The 19,202-nt window shown below is 41.9% G+C and overlaps 1 protein-coding gene across 4 annotated transcripts in view; it reads left to right on the top strand.

The window, feature by feature from the left end:
* The window catches only part of phldb1a (pleckstrin homology-like domain, family B, member 1a), a 31,708-nt gene extending 19,389 nt beyond the window's left edge, over positions 1 to 12,319 (top strand). For 3 of the 4 annotated variants that reach the window (XM_078286560.1, XM_078286561.1, XM_078286559.1), the window contains 12 exons: positions 294 to 449; positions 563 to 673; positions 862 to 951; positions 2,607 to 2,747; positions 4,284 to 4,397; positions 4,514 to 4,592; positions 4,912 to 5,056; positions 5,427 to 5,517; positions 6,399 to 6,545; positions 7,012 to 7,231; positions 10,648 to 10,733; positions 11,215 to 12,319. In XM_078286560.1, coding sequence (XP_078142686.1) covers positions 294 to 449; positions 563 to 673; positions 862 to 951; positions 2,607 to 2,747; positions 4,284 to 4,397; positions 4,514 to 4,592; positions 4,912 to 5,056; positions 5,427 to 5,517; positions 6,399 to 6,545; positions 7,012 to 7,231; positions 10,648 to 10,733; positions 11,215 to 11,355 — 1,521 coding nt within the window. In that variant the 3' untranslated portion in view covers positions 11,356 to 12,319. The remainder of the gene's footprint in view (positions 1 to 293; positions 450 to 562; positions 674 to 861; positions 952 to 2,606; positions 2,748 to 4,283; positions 4,398 to 4,513; positions 4,593 to 4,911; positions 5,057 to 5,426; positions 5,518 to 6,398; positions 6,546 to 7,011; positions 7,232 to 10,647; positions 10,734 to 11,214) is intronic. The other variant, XM_078286562.1, reaches the window with a different exon arrangement.
* The last annotated feature ends 6,883 nt before the right edge of the window (positions 12,320 to 19,202 follow it).

The raw sequence follows: 19,202 nt of genomic DNA, 5'->3' as shown, positions 1-19,202 counted from the left end.
GCTACTCAGCCATTTTGATGCTGCTTAATCTCTGCTGCTCCCCCATTCTGGATGCTTGAAAATGTTAGTTGCAATTAGTAATCAATTGATAATTATTAACAGCTTTCCTCTAAAATCTTGCATGTTTTTTTGCATTAAAAATACATCATCACTGAATGTTTTAGTGTATTGTCAAACAGTAAGGAATGGTTCTCCACATACACACGAGACTGTCTCATCATGGTCTTTAGTAAAGCTGTTGAAGTAAGCTCAAACAGTGTGAATAATCTGCGTGTACGTCTGCGTGTGAACAGGGAGCTGAAGCTCTGGAGTCTGGGACCAAGCAGTTTGAGGACCTGGAGTTCTGTCAGCTGGAGGAGGAGAGCAGTCTGGAGGAGAGGAAGGAGACTCAGAGCTCGCAGCTTCTCCAAGAGAGAGCCGAGTATCACCGCAGCGTGGCCAAGAGGAAGGTGGGTAACGTGCACAACGGTATGCACATAGACATGTATACAGTATCACCAAACAAAACAACAGACATGATGTGGCAGCATGACAACAAGATATTGGACATGTTGCTCCTCAGGAGAAGATGGTGGCTCTGGAGGCTCAGGCCAAACAGCTGGGATCGCAGGCAGCTCAGGACTGTGAGAGGATGGCTAAGGACAGGACACTGACTCTCCAAGTGTTACACAAGGTCAGTCTTTCATCGTGAATCACTGTAGTCTTAGCTGAATGGTATACAAATGATCAGCGTTGATGCACGCCATTGATGCCGATAGCCGTGGCTAGTGGTGACAGCACCTGTATGAGCATCCTGCTGCTGGAAATGAATTTCCTTCTTCAGGACAAAGATCAAATCTAATTGATCTAATCTAATCCTAGGAGAAGGACAGGTTGTGTGCCTTGGAGAAGAGGTACCACATCTTGACAGGAGGGAGGAGCTTCCCTAAACCCAACAGCGGCATGAAAGAGGTGAGCAGGAACATGTGCTGGCCTACCTTAAACACTGCCATCTGTGATTATTAAGCTGGACTACAATTACTGCAGGTGAAAAAGACTGCTTGCAAGTGGCTTTTTTGAACTTTTTAAACAGGAATTGCTTCACATCAGCGAACCTGACCTTGTTTATGCGGATGGTCCTCTTCATAGTCCCTGTCCCTCTCCTGCCTCCTTCTCCTCCTCTCACATCCCCTCCCCTGAACTCTGTCCTGTCCCCCATCCTGTTAGGCCACAAGAGGTAAACCTCAACAAAATCCTCTTTACGACAAAACCTAACAAATCCTAAAAGCCTGTCCTGTAGTTTGTCCACTAAAAGAAATGGGCATGATGATGTGTTAGAAAATACCGAAGAATAATATCCAGCTTGTTATGGATCTTTTGGTATCTTTCAAAGTTTGTGCCTTTCTCCCTTTGCTGTTAAGTTAGTTTGCGCCTTGGTGTGTGTACAGTATAATATAAGGATGTTACACAATGTTCATGCTGATCAGTGGCTGTGCCATCTGGAATTGATATGTTTGAGGAGAATTGTTTCTTATGTTGTAAAACTCTTAACCTGACAAGCTAGATGATCGTGCAAGAACTTGGGAGATGGTTTGTGGGGTGACTAAACTATTAGGTAACTGTCATGCATATTCATTTCAAGGGTAGAGGCCATGTGAGTGGTGATGTCCTGTGTGTTTGGTGTGTGAATCTTGGCGCATCTTTTGTTGGGTATTATCTATATTGCCTGCTCCTGGTTCAGCCTTTGTACCCCTGTGTTTTGGCTGTTGGTGCAGGAGTACCTCCGGCTGTCTGATGTCTATAAGATGTATGGGAACGCTTCTGTCCAACCTCACTCTACTTCCCCTGCTGCTCTCCACTGCCTCTCCCTCGCTGTAGCTCCAGCTCTGTCTTGCGAGGTAGAAACCCCACCTGCTCTCTGGCACTTTCTCTGTTCCTGATGTTTCTCTGACCTCCCTTCACCTACAGTACTACCTGCCAAAGCACATTCACGTTATATTTAGATGGCTTTTTTTATAGATGCCTCTTTTTAACATTCTTTTCCATCTCTGCTCTCTCCCTATGTCGTAAATGTATGTGTGTATGTATTTTCCCGTTCCTGTGTATCTGTAACGGCTGGTTGCTGGTTAAGGAATACATCACGGTCAATCAGTTGAGCCAAATCTTCGGGATGCAGAAAGTCGATCCCTCCCCTCCCTCCTCTATCCAGTCATTCCAGCTTGCTCCCTCTGACTCCGCCTTCTCATGCCACTCAACTGCATGTGGCCCCGCCCCCTTCCTCTCTGCGCAGGTGTGTTATTCTCACCTATCCAGTGAGGTCCATGACCCCGTTTTTGAAAAACCTTTTTGAGTGATTGAAAAGGGGCGCTGCTTGTTTATGTCTATTACTGTCACCAATCAATGTATGTATCCACTGAACTTTTATTACTATTCTATGCCAGTGCTATTAGTATAATGGTAATTAATGGTAATTACCATTTACATAGCAGATCTTTGCCAGCTTGATATTACTGTAAGGAATGCTTTTACTCCATTTTTATCTTTCCTAGCTGCTTGATGCTTCTGATACTGATGCCGATGCTTTACTGCTTCTTTCTCCTTTGGCTGGACACTCTTTGTCACCTTAGAGCCAGCCTGAGCTGAGCAGGAATGCCATGCCTGCTATTGACCTAGAGCGCTGGTACCAGGACATCATGGCTGCTGGAGAACCCCAGTCATGTCCTCCACCACTGCCTGCCAAGTCTTTTTCCACACGCAGGCAAGGGCAGGTAAACTCTCCACTCTTTCTCGCTCACAGCCTTTCACTCTCCTGTTCAGCTCTCTCCTGTTTGGATCACAGTAAGGCTGAAGAGTTCACTAGTTGATAGATATGTTTGAAGGCATGGGTAAGGTTTTGAAACACTGGCCTCATGTTCCTCCAATTTTTGGTAGTGTATCTCAACCCTGACCCATACGTCCTGTCACCTCAAACCAGCCCATGTAATAATAATATCATTCATAACTGATCTCTGAAGAGAAATTCTCTTCGTTTTCTGAGGTCAGGGTCAGCCACAAAACAGGTAGCTATTAGGGATTTAGTGTCTTGCTGAAGGGCACTTCAGCAGGACAGATGCTTGCCGACACATTGGCTTGAACCCGGGTCCTCAGGTTGAATGGTGGTCTACTCACTATGCTGCCTGGCTGCCTGTATTTTCAAGACTAGGTAGCCCTCTAGTGGACAAAATAATAAAATTCATGGTAGTCTATTTATCTCCAGTCAATGCAGTTGTTTTCCCCTCTCTGTTGTTCTCCTATCTCCTACTGCCAGAAACAGTTCCACTCTTGACAAGGTGGCAGATATTATCAGTGAGCTCCAAAATGTTCAACAGTACCATTGATAGTCTGCATTTGAAGATGCTGAGATGTAGCAATGACAGAAGTCCTACCGATATACTGTGGTGTAATTGTCAGTTGGGTATTTGATCATGGCAGCGTCAGGTATAGCATAGTATAGCATCAGATTTTGAGTCAACAATACTTCAGAGTTGTGTAGTCCTTGGCTAGTTTAACATGTATTATAGCCACTTAAAGAAATGTCCTTTGAAGCATCTCTGGGCATCTGTGAATAGTCTACAATTGACCAAATTTCATAATGGATATAATATTTGTGCAGTAGTGGTTGCAGGGAGAAATTTGGTTCTGCAAATATGTGAATAAAGTTTGTTAGAAAGAATAGCCTGTTGCTGACTGACACAAAGTGGTAAGCTGAGGCCCTTCTGTTGGCAGAGATGAGCATCAGGACAGAACTAACATGAATCACAGTGCCAGGGGATCGGTACAGCAGTACAGAAGTACAGCAGGACAGGACAAGTGATGTCTGTAGAGTCAGAGACCAAACAGACTCACTCAGGGCAGCAGTGATCAATGCTAAGCCAGAGGTTTGGGATTTGTGGTTTGGGGGAGCAGGGGACACAACTAGAAGGGCACTAGGGGTACAGCTTGGAGGCAGTCAGCTTCCACAAGGCATCAGAGAGCCTTCCTCTTTCTCCGACATCCAGCAGGCATCAAGGAAGAGAAACAGGATATTTAGAAATCTGGTATTATACCCCTCAACTAGCACTACACCACTGCTTACATAAAATTGGATCTTTATTCTTTAAGAGAAATCTTTAAAGACAACCCTAATCCAATTAATCTGCGGAAAAGACCAGGTGAGAATGAGGATGTGAAGTGGCCAAGAAATGTTTTTTGGGTAAAAGTATGTCCTTATCAAAAGACTGGCAAGAGGACGGGCAAAGCTGACTGAACTGTATTTATTCTCTCAGTTGTTTCAGTCCAAATCAGATGGTGAGGTCGGACAGGCAGCTTCATGTGTCAGTGGTGCTGCAGCCCCTCCACACTCCAATGGCGTTGCACATGAGAAAAATGCACCTGGCAAGGTGAGCACATCAATCTCACACACATGAGAATGTGATATTCTATTCTTTTTTGCTTAGTTGAAATTAGTTCTTTCCACATAATTCACTGTCTGATGGTTTCTGTGTGTGTTCCCCAGGGTTTACAGCTGGTGCTGAGAGAGCTGTCAAATCCAGCAGACCTGGACTGTAGGAAGCAGTTGGCTCTGCAGAGCAAAGGTACTCTAGTCCCTCACTCCCATCAATTTAACACACTGGAGGGTTTCACCTGTCACGCCCGTATCATTCTCAGCCAGATAAAAGCCCATGGAGGAAGCAGTACCTTGAGAGTTGCTGTCATTTATTCTGCAACATGCAGGAAAGGTTTTTTTTTTAATCAATGAGAACAGTGTATCACATCAAGTCTATTCAGCCCGACAACATGCTCAGAGGAGTGGTGGAGTCAGATTGTAAACAACGGGTGGCAATGACTCCTCACTAGCAGTAGAGGGCACTGCGAGTCTTTGACAGCCGTCTCAACACCCCTTTGCTTGCACAGGTCCTTCCCCCATGGTCCACCACTCCATCCTACACCATCAAACACCGCCTAGTGGCAACCAGGCGTACGACACCCTGAGTCTGGAGAGCTCCGACAGCATGGAGACCAGCGTCTCCACCGGCAACTCCGCCTGTTCACCAGAAAGGTGAGAGACTGGAAGATGAGCAACTGGCTCTGTTTCCATGGGAACACTCAAGTCTGCCCTGTCTCCCAGAAGAAGGGTCACTGCGCTTTGTTCCCCTGACAACATGTTTTGTTATATGTCTGTTCCCTTGACTACTAGTACACTGCCTGTTGCCATGCCAACCTGTTCAAGTTTTTTTCAGTGTTTCATGAAGTGGAGTAGTTAAAAGTTCAAAGGCTCAGTTTACTGGTATTCATGAAGGAGCCTTTGTCTTATTATCCATCTCTTCCTACTTTCCGTGTTTGGTTTCAAGGCATGTCTGTGTTTACTTTTCATCCCAAGTCTTGTCGTACCCATGTCATCACATGCTCGTTCCCTCTGTGTGTTGTAGTGCCAGTGGGCTAGAAGCCCAAAGGATAGAGGAGATGGAGAAGATGTTGAAGGAGGCGCAGCAGGAGAAAGCCAGGCTGATGGAGAACCGAGTGAGTTCCTGACTATGTTCCACACCAACACTGATGCAGGAACAGATATTTGAAATGAATGCATCCAGTTATCCCTTTCACATTAGCTTTAACTTCGTCTAAAGTTCAAACCGGGAAACCTGAAGTCCTATCGCATCCCCTCTGGCACAAAGACCACTGTACTAGTTATTTATGTTTACTTCAATTGATAGCACAAAATCTATGGGTGCCACACTCTCTCCAGTAAAGGTAATATTTATGTATCCAGAGAATATTAAAAACATGACATTTTGGCCAAGGAGGATCAGCATTCACTGTGTGATGAAGGCGTTCTTGGCCAAAACATCATGTTTTTAATATTCTCTCTACATAAATAAACATTACTTCTCATGGCGAGAGGGTGGCGCCCATCCATTTTGAGCTTCTAAACTATTTTTATGGTTGCACCTGTGCTCCCATTGTTGGAGCCCGGTTTTTCTGCTGTGTAGCGCTACTTCAATGGATAGGAAATGTGTTTTCGTTCTCAAACTGATTGATTAAGCTCTTGAAACAGGGACAAGACAACTTGAGGTGTGGACAAATGCATGTTGAGGCCATAAATAGTTTGATTACGTTTGTACTATTTCTAAATATTGGAACAAAGTAGACCTGTATGTAAGTATCTGAAAGCTGCAAAGGATCATTTTACATCAGCAAAGCTTACCCTTCTGTATATAGACTTTAGGGATATATTTTACAAAACCCTGGATTGGGACTTGAATTCTCCTGCGCCACTTCTGACACTCATTCACTTTGTATTGCAATATTTGCCTACCATTAACATATTCTCCCCGTCTCCCTCTCCTCTCTTTTTCTTCTCTTCTCCCCATCTGTTCCTCTTTCTCCTCTCCCAACGCTCCCAGGAGAGGGAGGTGCAGGCTCGGCGGCAGATGTTGGAGGAGGAGCGGAGGAGGCGAGAGGAGGCCGAGAGGAGGCTTCAGGACGAGACGGCCCACAGGCAGAGGCTCGTGGAGGAGGAGGTGAAGATGAGAGAGAAGCACTTCTCCCAGGTCAGTGGAGCAGCGGGAGGGGACAGCGGCGGGAAGAGGAGAGAGAGCGGCGGGGAGGGGAGGGGAGGGAGGAGGGGTAGTGAGACTTGGGGGAGAGGATGAGAGACGAGACACTAAAGAGAGGCTGGGTATATGGGAAGATCAAAGAGCGTCAGGGAAGGGAAAGAGCAGGGAGAAATGGAGAGGGGGTGGGGGAGGGTGGAGAGCGAGAGCAGAAGAACAGAGAGAGAAATGGGTGAGAGAAGAGCGAGGATGGGGTGGAGAGGGGTTCACTATAAAGTCTGATATACTCATCATTCCAGCTTTAATCTTGGCTGATTGTATGTAATTGTCGTTTTTTTTTTTTTCTGGGGTATGAATAATGGAGGTAAACAAAAATCCTCAAACCAGCAAATAAACACGCACCTGGCCCAGCTAATTATTCCATACTTAGAACTGCATACATTACCTTGCGTCCTCTCCACAGGCCCGTCCAATGACGCGCTACCTGCCGAACCGGAAGGAGGAGTTCGACCTGCGCGCCCATGTGGAGTCGTCCGGCCACAGCATAGACACCTGCCCCTACGTCATCCTCACTGAGAAGATGTGCAAGGGCCATCTGGTCAAGATGGGCGGCAAAATCAAGTCCTGGAAGAAGCGCTGGTTTGTTTTTGACCGCCTCAAGAGGAACTTCAACTACTACGTGGGTGAGGAGCTGCAGTTGACGGGATTGAGAAAGATACCTTGACATTTTGATGTTTAGTGCATTATATGAGGTTGATTATAGGCTAAAATATAGGTTATACACAGTTAGTTAAGCTGCCAATACAGAAACCTTTTATCCACAATGAGACAAGTACCTGGTGAAGAAAAATACATTTGAAGATACCCCTTTAAAATGAACAGACAGTTGCAATATCTTATAGTTTGTGTTGAGTTTGACCTTTTTTTTCAGTCAAAGCCTCAATCAAAGACACAAGTTAAAGCAAGAACTCCTCCCTATCTGCTCCTTCATGCCTTTGGAGCACAAGTGGGTTTAATCACATCACTTACAATGACTTTATAATAGCCTACTGTGTGTTACGAGTTGATATTCTGCTTGGCCTGGTCGGTCCACTGCAGCCCCAGGGTCTCGTTTACAGAAAGGGCTTCGGATTAAAGTGATCGTACCGATTTGCTCACACAGGAATTCACTCATATGTAGTATTTATAACCTCTGAACTTCACGTAGAAAGAGTTCCCAGCTCTACTCCGGGCCCAGACCTGATTTATTCAGTTTCCCCAGGAGCAGTGCTGAGGCTACTTCTGCCTCACAAGACGAACGAGCTGCACATGAATGTACACTACACTGTATTATTGTTTTATTGCAACAGTAAACTTGACTTCTGTCCCAGCCAGGGTCTATTTATCTGGAAATGACACGAATTGGGGCTGTTCTAAGCGTAATTTCCAAGCTTGTTCTTGTGTATTGAAATTGAAATCAGTTTGTAATTCATTCACAACACGTCCGTCACGCGTCAGCCGGCACCTTTAAATGAGAACAGTTGATTTTCTGAAACCTGCACGGGCATATTTTGAGAAATTATCTTACAATCAAGTTCAAAATGGAACCCAAGTATATGTTCATTACTGAGGCCCCTGTTCTCTTTGCTCCTCTCTCTCTTCTCACTTGCCTAGCCTTTTCACCCCCTCACTCCTGACGAAGATGATGGTGATGATGGTGATGAAATAAGATGCAATACTTTCTCTAGATGTGTTTTTCTTGGGGAGGAGGCTAGCTCCTGGCTTGTTCGTGACTAACAAAACGAAACTCACATTTCAAAAACATTTATCTCATTACTAAGCAGATTTGACTCACGGAAAAGGGAGAGCAAGAGCAAATGTCGGACGCGTTTCAAAAGATTGCCTTTAATTGTTGTTGGATGTTTGTTTTTTAGCCAGGCCCTTCAGTGTACATGGAAAAGATGAAAACAAAAGACCACTGTTTATTTGAACAAGATTGGAATTCAAAAACATTTTTTTTACAGATTTCATTTGCGGAGAATGTAGAGTAAGAGATCTTGGATGAGAGAAAAGGCTCCTTCTCACTGAAAGGCCTCTAGTTCAGCCCCAAATAAGAGAACCTCATCAGTCCAGTAATCATGTGAGCTGAAGTCCACCCTTCAAGCTTCCTCAGACTTCTCTGAAATACAACTGCCAAACGCTTCAATCTGTGGCAACGGCAGAACGCTGAAAGATATTTTGTGAACAGAGAACAGCAATCCAAAGGAACGGTCATAAGATCTGACCTGTTTGAAGGAAACCGTCTGTGTTCCTGCACTGAAAGATCAAATCTGATATATAAAAGAGGGATTTCTTTTTAAGATTTGCAAAACTTCTCAAGGAGTGAAACTCACCGGCGAGAAAAAGCTTCAGAAAAAAAAAAACCTGAAAGAAAATCAACAAAGTATAAGACTGAAGAAAGTAAGTCAAATTAATAAACTGTGAAAGAATTTAGGCCTAGCTTGTAATGGACTTGTCCTATTGCTTAACTTTTATTCTGACTCAACAGTGCTCATATGTATTCATGAATTCTATCTTGCTGGGGAAAAAAAAATCCTTTGTGTTTTGAGAGTTAACATCTTTCACCTTCAACTTGCCTTTGTGTCTGGCTTCTCTGTCTAGAGTTAAGCGGAAGCAAAAAGAAAGTTATTGCTCTTCTTTGTTTTATGGTGTTCGGCAATGAAAATGACTCGATTACTGCAAACTATTTTTAAAGAATTATTTTATTTTTTTTAGAAACTAACAGGATAAAAAAACAATAACTGAAAGATACAACTTAACTCTTGAAAGTAATCAAAATTAAGCCACACTAAATACAATCCCTATCCCCTCAATTACATCTAGAGCTATTGGCATTTCTCTGAACCTTGAACAATTTTAGGCATCTTGAGTTCAGTCAATTCACCAACAATTAAAAGGCAGAGAAAGGTTTATCAAAAATAAAAATCCTTGGCTTAAGGTTCAAATTGAAAAGGATTCATGGAGCAGCACACATGTTTTAAAGGCTTGTGGAATATCAAGGTGGAAATAGACAGAGAAGATTAGTCAGTGTTAACAAATACCAAATAAGTGAACTTGCTCAAACCAACTTGCTACTAGTTTAGAATTCATTTTATAATTTCCAGTGAATTGGAAGCGCTCCCAAGTAACCTAAATCACCTGTCTAGTTGGTTTGCAAATCATTCTTCATTTGAGTAAAGAAGTTGCCAGCTTATTCAACTTTCTACACTTTTCTTGTCCCGTCATCCTATGCCCCCATCTGGCTTTCTGCTGGGACGCTGTTTTATTACACAAAACTTTATTTCAGGGATAGGTGATTGCATTCTTTACATGCATTTAGCTCTCCTTTCCTTGTGACAACCTGACCAGCGCTACATCCAGCCTCAACTCTTGTCCCTCCTGGTCCCCCGACAGTAGAATGACCTTCCCACCACAGACACAACAGCAGATTCACCTCCTGTCTTTCAGCGTGAACTGAAAAGTCGTCTCTTCAAGACACACTTCACATCCCTCTCTCCTCTACAGAATATACTTTCTTCATCTTCTCACACCTGACCTTGCTTGGTTCTTATTCCTTTATCACCACCCTTATCTAGTCTAGACAAATTTTCAAGGGACACAGGAATATTTATTGCGTATTTTGTCTGGGAGCTGTTGTTTTGATCCTTGGACTTCTTACTATTGGCCGCTTGTAATGTTGCAGATTTAGAAATTTCAGGTTTTTCTACTGTTGCCAGTATTGCAAGGCAATCATCTGCCACATGGCTAAAATGTTAATGTAAATATAAGAGAAAAGGCAGATGTTGGAGACAGAACAATGTAATATAAAATGCTCTTTTCCAGTTTGTGACCAAATGTCTATAGCAACCCTGGGTCAGACAACCATAAGAAAATATATGTAAAAAAAGCCTGAAATATTATTTCACTAAAAACAAACAAAACATGTCTCCACACTATGCTGGCTGACTGTGCTGTAGATGCTTCAGCAGTATCCCTGCTCGGGCTGACAGAGGTCTTGGTATTGCATCAGTACAAGACGTAATATATTGTATCTTAATATATCTTCTTTCTCTCCTCTCAGACAAGCATGAGACCAAGCTGAAAGGGCTCATTTACTTTCAGGCTATTGAAGAGGTTTATTACGATCACCTACGCAGTGCCACCAAGGTAACGAACAACTCTTTCTCTCACCACTTACCATTCCAGACTCTATTTGGGTATGGAAGTTTATCTTTTTTCAAATTTAGGAATAAGCTTGGTAGAATAATATTTATCACATTTATATTTAAGTGTGAAGATATTGTCAGAACAGCAGTAGTTTGTTTAAATTATTTTAAAACATGAATTAAGATGTCTTGCTGCCAAATTCAGTTTCTGCATTTCAGAAATATGTCATTGTTTTCAAATGGGGAATATTTTTAGAGACATGGATCCAGGTTAGAATGGATTAAGTTGTTTTCCTTGTGTGTATTTATTAAATTAGTCACCTGCATCTCTAAGATAAAACAATCTAAACAAGGTCTCTCTGAAACAGATGGACTAGTATGTTTTAACTGTTTAGCTGCAAATGTCTCTGAGGAAAAGGTGCAACAGGTGCAGCTTGCTGGCTTTGGTCTAAGTCTGCTTCCCTTCTCCCTGCCGTCTCCAGAGCCCCAACCCGTCTTTGACCTTCTGTGTGAAAACCCATGACCGCCTCTACTACATGGTGGCCCCGTCTCCGGAGGCCATGAGGATCTGGATGGATGTCATAGTAACGGGTGCCGAGGGCTACACACAGTTCATGAGCTGAGGGACCACCGGGTGACACATCTGGATGACGGGGGGGGGACCGGGGCGAGCACCCAGAGAGCACCCAGACACCTGCGAGCCGCGCTGAGCCGCTCCCTGCCGCCGCCTGTGGAGTGGAACCGGAGCCGGAACGGATGAGATGCGGCTCGACGGTGTGTGATGGATGGACATGTGAAGGGATGAATAATCTGGGGCTCGCACCGAACGCCTGGCGCCTTCAAGCAAATGAGGGCTTAGCAATGAAAGAGCTGCATTTTAAAGATTTATGAGTTGTATTTGTCTTACAGCCAGTATGAGGGGAAAAAAAGAGTCTATACGACCTGTCAATGGATCTATGAAGGGAACTGTGTATAGAGAAACTTAATACATCACATTCTGTTCCTGATGCCAAAATGTATCATTAATATTATTATTATTTGAGGGTTTCAGGAAGAATACTTTGAAATTTTCTCTTACTTATTATTATAAGCTCCAACTGTTTACACCTCTGAAGCCATTACACAATTTAAACAAGCAGTGTATCACTCTAATTTATGCTTTTATTTTTCTTTTTGATACATTTGTACTTTTTTCCCTTGAGTTCTGTAATTTTTGTCAGCTGAAAAATGAATGAATCTGTTAATACACCATATGACTGATTACCAATGAACTTATTTTAGTAAATACTCTAACACTAATTAATAATTATAGTCATAATAATAGTCATATTTTACGTATTCAGTTGAAACATTACTTGGTGCCAAATATTGTACTCTTTATGTAATGTTTGTTCGGACTATTACCATCCACATGTTAATATCAGTTTTTATATTGTTCCAAGGGCTTTTCATACAGGGAGATAACACAGCATTAATGCATCTGTATTGGTCTGTATTTTACACAAATCTCATGTCAGAGAAAACATTCTGTCAGCATTCTGACAAAAATCACAAATGAGATGATATGATCCTATAATAATATTGTAACACTACCATGTACATCTCTTTAATAAAAATGTATGAAGCATCTGTTGGTTTTTGTCCCTGATAAATGGGTAGCTTGTTGCTGATAAACTGGCATAACTGAATACATTCAGCAACAAACAAATTCTTGGGTACTTAATTAGTAGTTCAATATCCTCACAAACAAGCTGTTAATTACCAGCTTTCTTTAAATAACCTTGCTTGCCCTAATGAGCTACTGGTACGCACACTTATGAGAGAACACATACTAGGTGTTCCCTTCAAGACATTGCAGCTTGTCTATTTGCTTAAGAAGAGTCAGGTGGTTTAATTAGTTAATCGGCGTGTTAACATTGATTATCTACAGACGCTGTTCCAAAAATGTAAATCATGTCCCATATACAGCATTCATTATACTCTGGTTGTTTCAGCACACTGTAATTAATTTGATGTTTTGCCCTACACTAGGTAGGCCACACAAACAAAAACAAACCTAGCCTCAAAACATCATGTAATGCAATTACATGCAATTTACTAACATGATTCAACGTTGAGAAATTTGAAAATGTGTCAAATTTCATTTTGAGGAGATTCCGTGCAAAATGTTCCTTAGCAAATATTAGAGCCGCTTTCTTCTGTCTGGTCCAGCAAAAAGTAAGCGCTCCTATGATTTCCTCTCTCAATAACACCGTTATAACATACAAACACACACGCTGTATATCACTATATTCTCCTGTCGGCCTTGGTTCAAATCATATCAGTGAAAGACAGATGCATGTGCTGACAGACAGTAATGTGTGGCTGGGCTGTGTTTGATTAATTCATTGCGGAGATCATTGCAATATTAAACAGACATGGAGGTAATCACGGAAACATACCTGGTTCCTGACAGGTACGATTCACTTAGTTTTAGCACTAAGTTGAGGAGTTAATTTTTCATTCCCTGGCTTGAAGGGGAAAACATGTTATGCTCAGTGATGCTGATACTCAGAATAGAGGTTGTCTCCTATCCACCCTCCTTAAGGTCAGGACAGGTAAAAGTGCTGGTCCCTACTTTACAACAGAGACCAGAGAGGACTCTATCGCTTTGATGCTTCATTCACAAAGTTGGCACACATTTGTATTTGCCTGACCTTGAAAGAGATTTTCACATATCATGCCATTCAGTACCTTGGAGTCTCTGGAGTGCCTGGTTGAATAATAAACAGGGAAGTGTGAGCTCATTACCGCGGTGATGAGTGTGAGTGACACCCAGCTTCATTGTTGGTGAAATATTAATGAGCAAAGGGTGATCTACTCTCACTTTCACACGCGCAGACTGGCATCTCCCCCAAATAAGATGGCCTGGCTGCGAATTAGCAAGGATCTCACATGATTTTGTCAATATTAATGGGAGATATTAAGTGTGTCTGAAAACAACCTCAAAAAAAAAAAATCTGATGAAATGAAGACATCTCTCTGCTCAGGGGGCGAGTCTACAGCATCACCTGTCAAAGACTTCTACTCCCACATCCTTCAAAACATTTTCTCTGAAATTGCCTTTAGTCCTGTACATGCACAGCTAGACGTTTGCTAATGAATACGTTTTGATATCCACATTTGAGTTCAGAGTAATTTAAGAGATAAAAGAGAAAAATCTCCTGCCCAACCCCCCCATACATGCATACACATGCATGCATGGCCATGCAAACACACACACACACACACACACACTGCAGATGAAAGTATCTTTCATCAAATGCATCCGGTAAGCCAAGACCGATAAAGTTCCACTCCTAATGTTTATTGCTTTGAACAAATCATCTCCACTCTTTTTGAAGGAAATGCCAAACGACTATGTCATTACACCAAAATAGGGTACACGATATACAAATCATTAAAGTACAATAAAAGAAACATGTTTTCTGGATTTCATGGCAAGCAGAACAATGATGTGAATGTGTGAAAAACATCCAGAGGGAGAAAGGCAGAACTAAGAGAGCCAGCCCTGACCTAATGAGGCCAACAAAAACATCCATCTCAACACCACAACAGCACACCAGTGGATGATATTTTTACCAACCATGAGCGTGAAGCGCTTTCCAACACCAGTGTTGTGTCAACACTTGATGTAATGGTGAATATTTTAAGTTCTGCTGCTATCCATCCAAATTCTAAATAGTATAGCTTTTTATAATCGTGACAATACTTACACTCTGCCTAGAAAACAATGTAAATGTATCAGAAGTATTGGTTATTTTATGCACTATTATAATAGTTTCTCTCTATCATTAGCTCCGTTTTCTTCTCTCTTATATTCTAGGGTTACCAACAGGTCCATTTTATCCGACACATTATTGCAGTTGGCAATCAGCAATAATTTATTTGTCACGTGTAAATGTTTAAAATAATTAATATATATCAAAAAGATCTATTGAGAAATGTGATAAAGTATTGTATAGTAAAATAGTCCTCAAAACAGGCCATTTTCAAAGGCCTACAACATTAACCTATAAGCCAAAAAAAGAACAGATGAATTAGACTATAATTCAAACTTAAATGCCAATGAAATATGGGATATCAGCAACATGCCACATGTGTGTAAATTTAGATCATCCTCTCACTAATTCAGCTTTGGTGAGTGTATTGTATAAGTTACTGTATAAGCATTATGAGCATGAAGCACACTGTATGGCCTAAATAAGTATCAGCTGTGGAAAGTTTTACAGCCGTAACTCAAAGGTGATAGACGCTGAGCCTCCGGGGTTTTGGTGGCTCTGACTGGGAGGAACAGCCTGACAAAAGCCTGAGTGCAGTAAATGACACCGAGGAACCATTTGGGACCCGGCTGTGTCGACTGTGTCACTCTGGTGCTGAAAAGTTGAAGAACACAAGTGAGGCTAGGTAGGTTACGTTTGAGTGCAAATCTACACAGCTAAGAGTCCAGACTACAGTTAATGTATAAGTGGTCTTGGGTTTTATTTAGACCACTTCACCTGTAATTTATATATATCTGATTACAATTTTTACATTTTTCTGTTAAAAATTCTTAGGGAATCCTTGTGAAACACTGAATTTCCTTTCGGAATAAATAAAGTAGTATTTATCTATGTATCTGTGAAATTAAAGGTAACTTTCACAGCATAGGCGTTAATACCACCATGGCAGCTCAGTATAGGCTGCGCCCTGTGGTTTTGTGTGCCATGCACGCCTTTATTTCAAGACGCCTTTAGGAATTAGGAGTGATCTCTTAAAGCTGTGACATCCCAAAGGAGAACAAAAAGCTGTAGTCCTTCAAATCAAACACCTCTAATTTACCATGATGTCCTTGGGGAATAGTAAATAAACATAATCACCTGACTGTCTGGTACAGATCTGTCATGCTGAATGCAAATGGAGTTAGCCTGGTTTAAACATTCATGAGAGAAAATGATATTATGCCTGTCGCTTTATTGAGACTTGATTAAATGTTTTTTTGCCAAAAATACAAACAAATAGGAATGATTTGTAGGCTAAACACATACAAAAACATCTACAAATCCCTTCTGAGACGCATCCATTCACAAGTTGTAACTGAATTCCATGTTTTCATCGTATGTTCAAAGAGGGGCAAAAGTTGAGGACAATAAATTCTGAGAGAGATGATGATGAAATGATGGTGTAACCCTTACTAACGTGCCATACATGCACTTGGCATGCTGCATCTACTTTTTCTGACTTCTCTGCTAGTACACAATGTTGAGACAATGAATTTGGGTATGAAATAATGGACAGCCAAGAAATAGAGAAAAATAATTTGCCACGGCATCGCAAATAGGAATCGATCTCACATTGTTGATGTAGTCTAATGAGCTTATTTCCTGCTTTCACCAGTTGTTGATTTCTGCCGCACTGTTTTAACAACCTGGGAAAATCCAGATTATCCAGCTTATGCTCAGAAACTGCACATAAAGGTATTTAAAGGAGGAGGGGGTATTAAAGGTATTTTGCTGTGTAATCAAGTCATTATATACTTTTTCATGATTACTGACAAAGGAAATTATGGTTCATTGTGGCGACAACAGGGAAACGCAGCAGTATTGTCATGTGCTGCACCTTGGATTTCTCTCATGCTGCGCAAACAGGGAGCCTCAGTGGGCCAATTAATACAGGCAGAGAGAGCAGTCAGCGATTTCCTGGGAGACCCTCTAACTTTACCAGCCACTACCATCTCAATCTGGTCTCCGTTACGACCACATTTATCTAGATTGCATCAGGTTGCCCTTCCACAACACTGGCTCCACTCACAGTAAATGATAGGATGGCTACTACACAAAAGACATTTTGCTGAATAGCTCTTCTGCAACAAGGCTGTCCCTGTAATTGATTCAATCCAAGAGGTCTTTCCCAAGATGGACATGTGTATAACAGATCATTCTACCCAAACTCACATTCAACTGCAAGTGCTGAATAATTTACCAAAATCTAAACATACATATTTTCTGTAGGTTAACTCGATTCAAAGGACACTTTTTAAGTTCCGTTTGTGTGGAAACATCTCCTTTATGTATGGCCAATCTGGACAGTGTGATTATGTGGAACCAATTTAGTTGTTTCAAAACTTTAACTCAATAGACTAGCATGCTGCTCAGTGGACAAATCTATTAGAGGCTAGATGCTAGTGTCCCATCAATATGTAAATTCAGCAGAACTGGTGATGAGCCTATTGGTTTTTGCAAAATGATAATGTTACAGAGATGCAACTCAGCAAATGAGATGGAGGAATGATTGGCCAGGGAGGGGTGAAGGAACAGAAGTGGAAGGAAAACATTAGAGAGGGAGGGAGGGAGAGACAGAAAGAGAGACAGAGGGAGAGGGAGAGAGAGAGAGAGAGAGAGAGAGAGACAGAGAGACAGAGAGAGAGAGAGAGCGCTGTAAATCCCATGGCAACAGCAACCAGAAAACAAGTCTAAAATAGGGGGCAGTGTCCGCTATTACTATAGCAACAGGAGAACAGCACATTCACTCAGCTTCGGGATTTGCTGAGAGGAGAAAAACAATGCTTTATTCTTTACATAATTGTTATTGACAGTCATTACCAGTGAATTAGTTTGGTTTGGCCAAATGTGTCTCATTAAATTGGCCAGGATTCTCAAAGTATATTAGCCTCATTGTACAGTTTAACTTCCGTTATTCACTGAACTGGCTGATACAGTCCCGTGTGTGAATCAGGACTCTATGTGCCCAACGAACCAAGTAGAAGGACTATTTCCCAGACTTTGTGCAATGTGAGTTCAGTTATCGTTTCATCAAAGCAGCTACAATGCCCAACTGAAGCCAGTACGTGAGCTGACAGCTATTGATTTGATACGTTTGGCAATAAAATAAAAATGAAACTATGATGTGACATAATAACAATCTAGTAATGGCAAAATAACAAGAAAACCTATCATCATTATAGGAGTACAATGTACAAAATGAAAGACACTGTGTGCCTATGATTAAAACATAAATTGTTATTGTAGTCTATGTATCTTTTCCAACAAAACGCTTACTAAAAATCTGAAGCAAACCATATTAGCTGATAGACAAATACAGGAATAGTCTCTCTCCTCTGGCTATGCATTTCCTAAGAATACAAACTTCTGTCCTGCCCAATATAGTGTAAAGTTAAGGTCATTTGTTCTGCTCAACTGTATTCTCACTCAGACTAACTTTTAAACAGGAGACACACGATATTCTGGGCTCTTGATGACTGCAAGCTGTTCGTTTTGACAACACATGAATGTCGGTTTGTCAATGGTCTCCATGGCAGAGCTATAGTATAACATAAAATGCCCATTCATGTCAATATCATTTCTCAGACTGAGTGTAGCACTATGCCTCTCTTCACCCGGTTTGTTTACGTGAAACATGTGCACACCGCACCGCACACAGAAAAAAGACAACAACACTGGGATGCTTTACCTTGCCTACCACCAACCAATCAAATTACACACGTATCCGTTCTAGCCAATGACGGAGCGGCAGCCTCAGCGCGCCCAGCCAATCGCTGTCTGCCTGGATCACTGATGCAACTGAGATGCAACAGCGAACATACATCTCCTGAACAACACATAGTATGTACTTCCACGTTGACTGAATCAACTAGTCCCCTCCCAAACAATACCGTGCCATCCATGGGTTTAAAATACAGCCTCGGGAATGCGTATGGGTTTGCATTCGCGAGCGATGCTGTCTTGAATCAACTCCTTCAGCAGCCTATGGACGTCCATGTCAATAAGTCTATAGGTCCAACCTAAAGACCTCCTCCGATAGTAGCCTATACTACTACTGCTCGGTCTCAAGATACAGTCTGGGAAATGCATGCAGTGTTGGTAACGCGTTACAGTAATGAGATTACTTTTCGGGTTACTATTTCAATCTCATCAACGATATTACGGTTACTATTCAAAAATAAGTAGTTACATTTGTTATCATCTCTTCTAAATAGCCTATCACATTGAAACTTTCCCGACCACAAATAGTCGTTGTCCTCTCACACTGAACTAGTTTAGATCAGAGGTGGCACAGTTTCCTTTCTTCGGGTGAAAGCACCATACTGTGATTTTATATAGCCAAAGGATGCAAAGAATATTTCCAAAGTTAGGAGAGGATACAAGCGTTTTGGGGCTGTAACGGGAAAGTAATGCAACGAGTGATGTAGCCTGACTAATTACTGTTACCAATGAGTGATAAATAAATTAATGGTGTTGCTTTCGAAATGAGCAACAAGAAACGAGTAATTCATTACATTTTCTGAGTAAGGAGCCCGGCAGTGAGTAAAATGTAAAATGTGGGCTGTCTCTTTGTAAATCGAGGAGTGGGGGCGGAGGAATCTACAGCACGGTTTCTCCTGGTGACGCAGTTGGTTGCTAGGTGTGAATGAACTGATGCTCGCCCCCAATTA

This window comes from Centroberyx gerrardi, chromosome 11 (genome assembly GCF_048128805.1).
Source record: "Centroberyx gerrardi isolate f3 chromosome 11, fCenGer3.hap1.cur.20231027, whole genome shotgun sequence".
Lineage (NCBI taxonomy): Eukaryota > Metazoa > Chordata > Actinopteri > Beryciformes > Berycidae > Centroberyx > Centroberyx gerrardi.
The sequence above is the reverse complement of the archived record's forward strand: the minus strand, read 5'-3'. Positions and strand labels throughout refer to the sequence as shown.